General features: G+C 35.7%; 1 protein-coding gene across 1 annotated transcript; it reads left to right on the top strand.

Moving 5' to 3' along the window:
- The first annotated feature begins 256 nt into the window (after positions 1-256).
- mindy4 (MINDY lysine 48 deubiquitinase 4) lies at positions 257-7,564 on the top strand. The gene is made up of 18 exons (XM_082188488.1): positions 257-887; positions 1,145-1,264; positions 1,348-1,535; positions 1,634-1,892; positions 2,406-2,629; positions 3,927-3,985; positions 4,225-4,322; positions 4,415-4,531; positions 4,617-4,705; positions 4,931-5,032; positions 5,116-5,179; positions 5,283-5,348; positions 5,720-5,787; positions 5,877-5,940; positions 6,136-6,297; positions 6,375-6,555; positions 6,732-6,819; positions 6,921-7,564. The coding sequence occupies exons 1-18, from the start codon at positions 825-827 to the stop codon at positions 6,967-6,969; spliced, it is 2,061 nt and encodes a 686-aa protein (XP_082044614.1). The 5' UTR covers positions 257-824; the 3' UTR covers positions 6,970-7,564.
- The last annotated feature ends 509 nt before the right edge of the window (positions 7,565-8,073 follow it).

Genomic DNA, 8,073 nt, shown 5'->3' with positions numbered 1-8,073 from the left:
AAAGCTCTAGTTCAAGTGCCATTTTGCAAAAGACAAAGATTATTATTAAAAGTGTCATTGGCAAATAATTTAGCCTTTCTCATAACAGACCACTCTTCTCAACCAGCTCAAATATGGATACATATTTGATTTTATGTCAACGAACAAGACTTCATTACTCGTTCTGCTAGACATATTCGGTGTATTTTTCATAAATCAACTTATTTCAGGCCATATCTGACACAACTCCCCTATTTAGAGAGCTATTCTGATTATATAGCTAGACAACAGTAAACATTAAGATAGATCTTGATGGTTTATTATTCAAAAGTATTTTCATAGAACTGTACAACAGTAGCAAGTTGTCTACATACTTTTCAACAGAGCAGGAGACTTACCGACCAAACTTACCGCAACAGACTTTGTACTCAATTCTGTGAAATCTCGAAAGCTTCAAAAAATATTTCCATCTTTGCAAACTGTATCAAAGTAATACATGTTGCATCCGCAGGGAGGCGCAGCTGCGTCATTAATCCGCGCACGCAGAACGTGCTGCTCTCTGGTGCTGCTCTATCAACAACGTTCTAGGGTAACCATAGCAACAAGGCGAAAAGCTAGACCGCTAGCTAGCAAGCCTCGTCAACTATCCTTACCTCATTTATCCCTCAAACAAATCATTAACCATTAAAATACCATGCTGAAAACTCACTAACGGTGTGTAAATGAAAATATGTCGTATGTCGACCAACAGTATTTGAGGTGTGTAAGGTTTGGGGCTGTTTACACCGAAGAAGCCAACTTGCTATCTCAGTCCCATATTTATTACCGCTGTGTTATTGTGATCCATGATGGGCAAAGATGTAGAGGAGGTGTCCGCGTCTCTAGTACGGGAATTTCTCAGTCGAAAGGTGGGTGACAGATTACTTTCTTTAAACTGATTCAGAAATGTAAACATGGTAACGTTACTTTGACACAAAAGCTAACTATCCTATAACGTTACCTCTCAAAGCAGCAGCATTTAACTTAAGAGATTTTTAAAAACATACGTTATTTACCTGGTGTGATGTAACTATACTGTATGTTTAAGGTGTTTTAAAGTTAGCTTTCCTGAGGAAGAATGATGAAATGGAAGTACATTTCCTGATGAAATGTAACTTACTTACAGGGCCTGAAGAAAACGATAGCGTGCATGGATGAAGAGCTTCCACGGACTAATTCAAGCGTTAATAACAGATCAGATCTGCGCAGAATACTTCACCTTGAGGGCCTTTACAAACAGAATAAGGTATCAAAGTGAAAAAACATCTGTATATATCATATTAAGAATGTTGGAAAAGCAGCGAGGCCATAAAAAGCATTTGTATTTAGGCTGAAGAACACCCCTTTAAGTCCATGTTGGAGATGATTGTGAAAGTCAGAATGAGTGAAGGTGACAAGACCAAAATACGCCACCATGGTGTCAAAGAAGCACATCCACTGGAACAAACCATGTCCATAGATATGAGTGTTAAGAGAGAACCAGGTTGTATGGAAAGTCTGTTGTGTGACAGTCCAAGGTATTTCTTTATTGATTTAGTTTACAAAAATCCATATATTCATTTGTTTGAGACTTTCAAGATCTGTTGACAGCAATAAACATCCACCCTTTTCACAGGTTCTCTGAAAGCAACAGTGTGTCGAAGCTTATTAAGCCTTCCCAAACACCTTCTGAAAAGACACGAAAAAAGCCCTTTGCTGTTCACCCTGAGAGTGAGAGAAGTGAATACTGTTTGCCGTCTAGTCATGATCTCCTAACAGTGTCGAAAGAGGGATTTCTTTCTGAGAAAAAGATCCTAGACACAGATAGCCAGAAAAACAGAAGCAGCAGGATAAGACGAGGCATCATGGCGGGTCCCATTGCCAGCTCTTTGCAGGTAATGAACGCTGATTCATTAAAGGCATAGTTCACCCAGAAATTTAAATTCTGTCTTCATGCCGTTGCAAACCCGTAAGACTCTTCGGAACACAAATGAAGATCTTTCTGATGAAATCTGAGAGATTTCTGTCCCTCCGTTGACAGTTACGCAACACTTTGGCGTTTCAAAAAGTTCATAAAGAGATCGTAAAGCTAATCCACTTGGATTGAGCGGTTTAGTACACATTTTCTGAAGAGACTTGATCGCTTTATATGATGAACAGATTGATTTGGGCTTTTATTCACATAAAATGAAAGTCTTACGGGTTTTGGAACGACATGAGGGTGAGTAATTCATGAAAGAATTTTCATTTTTGGGTGAACTATCCCTTTAAATTAAAATTGATTTATTGAAAATTAAAATCCAGTGTTTAATAATGTTACATATTTTTAAAATTAATTTTACTAAGATTTGATTTTACGTTACTCCTCCATTACAGCATTGCATTTACAAGGATTTAATTTTCCGTAGGAGAGTAACAGAAGACGTCCAGCCCGAAAAGCACCTTCATCTCTTACAGCAACAACAGAGGATTGTAGAGAATCAGCAAACTGGACAAATGGCCTCAATACTACAAATACAAAGTCTAATCCACCAGCCTCTCTTGAAGGGGAGAGCAGCATGTTTTCGAATTTAAATAAAGGAATCATAGACCACAATGGGCATGAGAAAATGCCGGAAGTCAAGCATCGCCTGTGAGTTTGTTTCAATCATTCAGGAAAAAAAAAAAACTCTTACATATCCAATTTGTCTTGTTTTCCAGTGCACATATCTAAGCATTCTTAAATCAAGATACATTTACTTGATAAGCAAAATGACCTAATATTATAATATTATATTTTTTATAAGAATTAATATTATATTAATACTTGTTTTCTGAAAAATCTATCAACATTTTATGCATAAAATTATCTGCCAACGGGGTTAGAAAGATAACCTTAATTCAAAAGGAAAACAGGATTGTTTTTCTTATTTATTTATTTATTGTTTAAAGGTGCATTGTGCAACTTTTCATGTTAAAAATACCCGTTTTCTAACCCATACATGCTTAAACAATTGCCTGATGGGCTGATTAAGCCCTTCTCTGATCACTGCGATTGTCTCTATAATCCTGTACAGTAAAATAAATAAGAGGGATTCGGGTCGGAATTTGAGACTGGGCGTGACGTCATGCGCGTTCACGGCACGCTCACCTGGCTATGTCTGGCAGGTTTGTGTATTCGCCGCCATTCTCCGTAGAAGATGGATTCTAAGAGACAGGCTTGTAGTTCATTTCAAACACCAACGCAAACTCCACGTAAGATAAAAAAAAGAAAACTTTTGTCTAGTGCAAAAGACAACCTCTGGTTGCAGTTTCGCTTGCCGCCAGAGGGGGCATAGTTCTGCAAAAACTCAGAGACTTGCGCAATGCACCTTTAAAGCAAAAATTCACTTCTTTTTGATTGGTTTCTGAAAAATGTATGTTATTTTGCTTCTCAGGAACCTTAAATGTATGTTTTAGATATTTGGACTGGAAAACAAGATAAGGATAAAAATACTGAGCTAGAATATTTTTATTTTACTGTTGAAAGTGCAGTTATTTAACCTGTGTCTGCGAAACCTACTCTCAATATTTTACGTCAACCTTTATTGATTTAAAAATGTCAAAATCTTTTTTATTTTTGAAGGGCTAAAATAGTTGTACCATTTGAATCCCAGAAACATAGAGAGGACCATAACTAGTGAGGTGAAAGGTTGGAACGATTCAATGGGCCGACAGGTCCGAAGGGGGACCCACAACCTTTTCTGAATGTTATATTTTTAAAGGGGCCCAGAACTTCTAGCCACAGCCTTGAACGTATGCATGATTATTATGAATAAAATCTCTTATGCATTAGACAATATGGCTCTAAGAAGCTCCCATGTAGGATGGTAAAAAGAGACTGTTGATATTTATTTACAGCTGCAATATGTCAAGTGTGTGATTATTAACTTTTGTTGTTTCCTCTCCAGAAAGAATTCGGCACCCAGCCCAAAACTGGATGGACTCCATGTGTTGGAAATGGTTTTGGGTAGTGCACCTCAAATCTTCAGCAGATTACATTTTGTATCATAGCCAAGTCAACCGCAGAATACACTAGCTTGTATTGTTGTATTGCTTTACTATGAAGTGTATTTTGTCCTTGTCCACTTTTAATATTTGTTTTCCAAATAACCCTACATTTTTAAAATCCTTTGCCACTAAAATTTGCTTTAAATCAATCTGTCATTAAAAATTCCATTGTTTTGAAATTCTTTTTCAATCTTACAGACGACATAGAGAATGAGGAGAGCTTGTGTGATGGTCCAAGAACATCCATGCCAGAACGTAGTTTGGACAAGACTCCCATGGACCAGATGACGGCCACTGTAAGCACATTATCATTTATCTTCCTGGCACCATAATGTATGTGATATCAGTCTGGTCTGATATGATATCGCTGTTTTCATGTCTACTTCAGGCTCTGAAGGAGATCATCTTTGGTTCTCCTATGGCTTGTTTCACTGAGGAGTGGAAAAAACAGAACTTTACCTTTTCAGATACTCCAGGTTTGAAGTATGGGATTGTACAAAATAAGGTACAGTACTTTAGATAACCTCATGATTGACTGTTTTGATCTGTAAACGTTTGCGTCATGAGATGTTCTGGGATTGTTTTATCAGGGAGGACCCTGTGGTGTCCTTGCAGCAGTTCAGGCTTGTGTTCTACAGAAGCTTCTGTTTGAAGAATCGAGCAGTGACTCATTGGATGAGTGTGTACCAAGCAATAATCATATTTTTCAAATTATTTCTGTTAAAATATCAGATATTATTTTTACCTTTATTATTTTAAAACCATTCAATCATTTTGGCACCATTTTTCCTTTGGATTTTTACATTTTTTATATCAGTGAATATTTTGGTTATAAATTATAAAATTTGTGTTTCACTGATGTCTCAATCAGTTGTCTTAAACTTGATTTGTTAAATGTCACCAGGAGATTGGAGGTATCAAACGTTTTGAGGACAAAATGTCTATCTCGGGCTTTGGCTGACATCCTATGGAGAGCCGGGAATATGAAGAGAGCCGCAGTTGCAATGTAAGTGTCACACATTTAGAATTATCACTTAAATTTACAAAACTATTTTTCATTTCTCAACTATAAAGTATCTGCCCCCACAGAAACACAGGAAGAAGTCTTTTCATCCCGATCGGGCGTTACAAATCAGACGGTATTCTGGAAATGGTAAATTGATTCTTTGTCCCTTAAATGCCCTCCTAGTTACTTCTTTTGACGACTACATGTTTCTCTTTTGTTAATGTTTTTTTAAAACATATATTCCACATAGATAACATACGTTACTGTTGAGACGTTGGATGATCTCACTTTAGTTCTTGAGAAGCATGTTAGACAGGTAAGTCTGTGATAAAATTCCTTATGACGAATCCTGTATACCTGTATGTATTTTCTAAAAAAGATTTTTATAAATATTAATTCTTATTTACAGTATTGTTATATATTATTTATATTTTTTATAACTTATAATATGTATAATAGTTGTTTATAATATTTAGAAGATTGTTATTATAGATGTATTATTTATATTTTATATTATGTTATTATTATTATTTTTTATAAATACATTTGCTGAAGTTATAAGCAAGGTTTGTATGTGAGCACATTCATTGATAGTCTTGAAGCATTTTAAGGCAAATATCACCTGTTTAATTGCTCCTTATGTGATTGACGATGGCAATTAGTAGTAGTTTTCTTGCTTCCTTTTAGTTTGAGTCTGGTCCCTTTGGCTGTATTCTACTTACCATCTCTGCAATTCTTTCCAGAACTACTGCAACGTGAGTTTCCACCTCTTTAACAGTTAACAGTACAGACTGTTTATGTTCATATATTCACTGAGCTAATGAATTTGTTCTTTGTGTTTTAGTATACAAAGTGATATGGATGTGCCCACCTCCACCCTCATTGGAGCTCATGGCTACTGCACACAGGTTTGCTGTGTTAACACTTTACAGTCTTAATCTAAAAACCCTATACACAAAAGATAGCATATTTTATTTTACTCTTACCAAAAACAATGTCTTGGTGTCACCAATTATATAGGTTGCTTTTTGTATAGCTCCAGTGTAAACAATGTTCTGATATGATCCAGTCATTAAATCTTATTCTTTTCATTTTTTTTAAAGGAATTGGTCAATCTTTTGCTTTGTGGACAGGCAGTTTCAAACGTCTTTGATGATGAAATGAAGCTTGATTCTGGAAATGGAAATTTTACACTTCTTAAGGGAATTAAAGCACGTTGTAACATTGGGCTGCTGTCTTTATTTGAGCACTATAATATATGTAAGGTAAGAAGGCTTGAAACACTCTAAAATATAATTAGATATTATATCCAAATGTGTTATATCCCAATTTCTCTTTAAAGGTTGGATCTCACCTGAAAACTCCCAAGTTTCCAATTTGGGTAGTGTGCAGCGAGAGCCATTTCAGTGTACTCTTTTGTCCCTCTGAAGACCTGGCAACCGATCACTGCAAAGAGGAAGAGTTTGACTTGTACTATTATGATGGGCTGGCCAACCAGCAGGAACCAATTAGATTAACAGTCTGTGAGTCTTTTCCTTTGGGTCATTGCTTTTCTGGACACACACAAAACAAACACTGATTGTATTATGCATAGTATTTGAGAACAACAAAATAAACACAAGCTTTGCACACTTGCTTCATAATTAGGGTTTATGATAAGTCCGTTTTAAAAGTTCTTCTGTATTCTGTGTCTGGACAGATTCAGAGTCTTGTGCTGCAGAGTCTGCTCAGAGTGAAAACGCAGACAGTGATCTCATTCCTCCACTGGAGCTTTGCATCAGGACCAAGTAAGTCTCTTATTTTGTCAGTACTTTTTCTATAATATATCGTTTTGATATTGTGAAATGCAAACATGTGGCGATATGAATGCTTCAAATCTGTTTTACAGATGGCGAAATGCAGTGGTCAGCTGGAATGACACAGATCCCATTCTTTGATATTGCACTCAAAAAGAGATTTTTCTTTGTTAGCCCCGTGTGACCCCGGTATGATTTTATCTGGTGTAAATTTTCATTAGGTTTTTATTTAAAAATGCATGCGTTTAGTATTTATTTAGTCTTTTATGATGAGCTTTTTTGCTGTCATTCTTAATATCCTTAATATTATTTTCATCATTCTGCTGCTTTTTCTTACTTTTATCTTTTGTGTTGTTGTATGTGAATACAGAAGTATAAACACAGAAGTATATGTATAAGACAAATGCCTTAATCCAGGGGTATAGATCAACACATTCTTAATATTGTCAATCAATATTATATAAAACATTTCTTGTTTGCTGCCCCCCTCCCCAATTTAAACCAAGATCTATGTCCCTGTTCTCTTTTGCTCATGTTTTACAATTGTTTGCAATTACTTTATCTCTCACAATGTCACATTGACAGTATAGCATTAAGAACTGTCCTTACTCAATACTTTTTGTTATTCAAATCATGATTAAATGAACTGTAATAGACAATATGGCTTGCGATGTGTAAATAATTGCCTATGCTCACTGATAGTTTTTCCAAATATTAAAATTCTGACATCATTTAATTACCTTCATTTCTTTCAAAACTGTCTGTGGAACACAAAAGAAGATATTTTGAAGAATGTTGGTTACCAAACAGTTTTAGTGACCATTGACTAAACTATATCTTTAACTTTGTGCAAGAAAGATTTCTGAAGAGAATATAAACGTTGTCATTTTGGGCAAAGAATGATTTTGTTTCAGTTGTTCCAACGGGAGGAAAACATGACTAGGTTTCCGCATGGTGTTAAATCTTTAGATTACTAAAATGTCAAAAGAAATGCATTTAAAATATTGAATCTGCTCTGAACGGGATCTGAAACCAATGACACACGTGCCAGGATAATTACTGGCACGTGACAATAGCTAAAGAGTTGTATGTAGTTCGTTTAAAAGAAGTCCCTTGAACTTGCATAAACATTTCGCATAGTAACACAGCTTGCAAAGTTACAAAGATTTGCAAAGTTACAAAGTCCACTCCAAAGGGAGTTATTCTCTATATCACTAAGCACTGTTTCTGAACTACCTGAACCGC

Source organism: Leuciscus leuciscus (genome assembly GCF_965113295.1).
Source record: "Leuciscus leuciscus genome assembly, chromosome: 13".
NCBI classification, from domain to species: domain Eukaryota; kingdom Metazoa; phylum Chordata; class Actinopteri; order Cypriniformes; family Leuciscidae; genus Leuciscus; species Leuciscus leuciscus.
Note: the sequence above shows the minus strand (reverse complement) of the source record. Positions and strands in the feature narration are given on the sequence as shown.

What these genes read in the sequence shown, in the direction of transcription:
- mindy4 (XM_082188488.1), top strand. Translation starts at nt 825, where the DNA reads ATGATGGGCAAAGATGTAGAGGAGGTGTCCGCGTCTCTAGTACGGGAA. An exon ending in GGGAATTTCTCAGTCGAAAG is followed by an intron (nt 888 to 1,144) that starts GTGGGTGACAGA and finishes ACTTACTTACAG; the next exon opens with GGCCTGAAGAAAACGATAGC. An exon ending in ATGGGATTGTACAAAATAAG is followed by an intron (nt 4,532 to 4,616) that starts GTACAGTACTTT and finishes TTGTTTTATCAG; the next exon opens with GGAGGACCCTGTGGTGTCCT.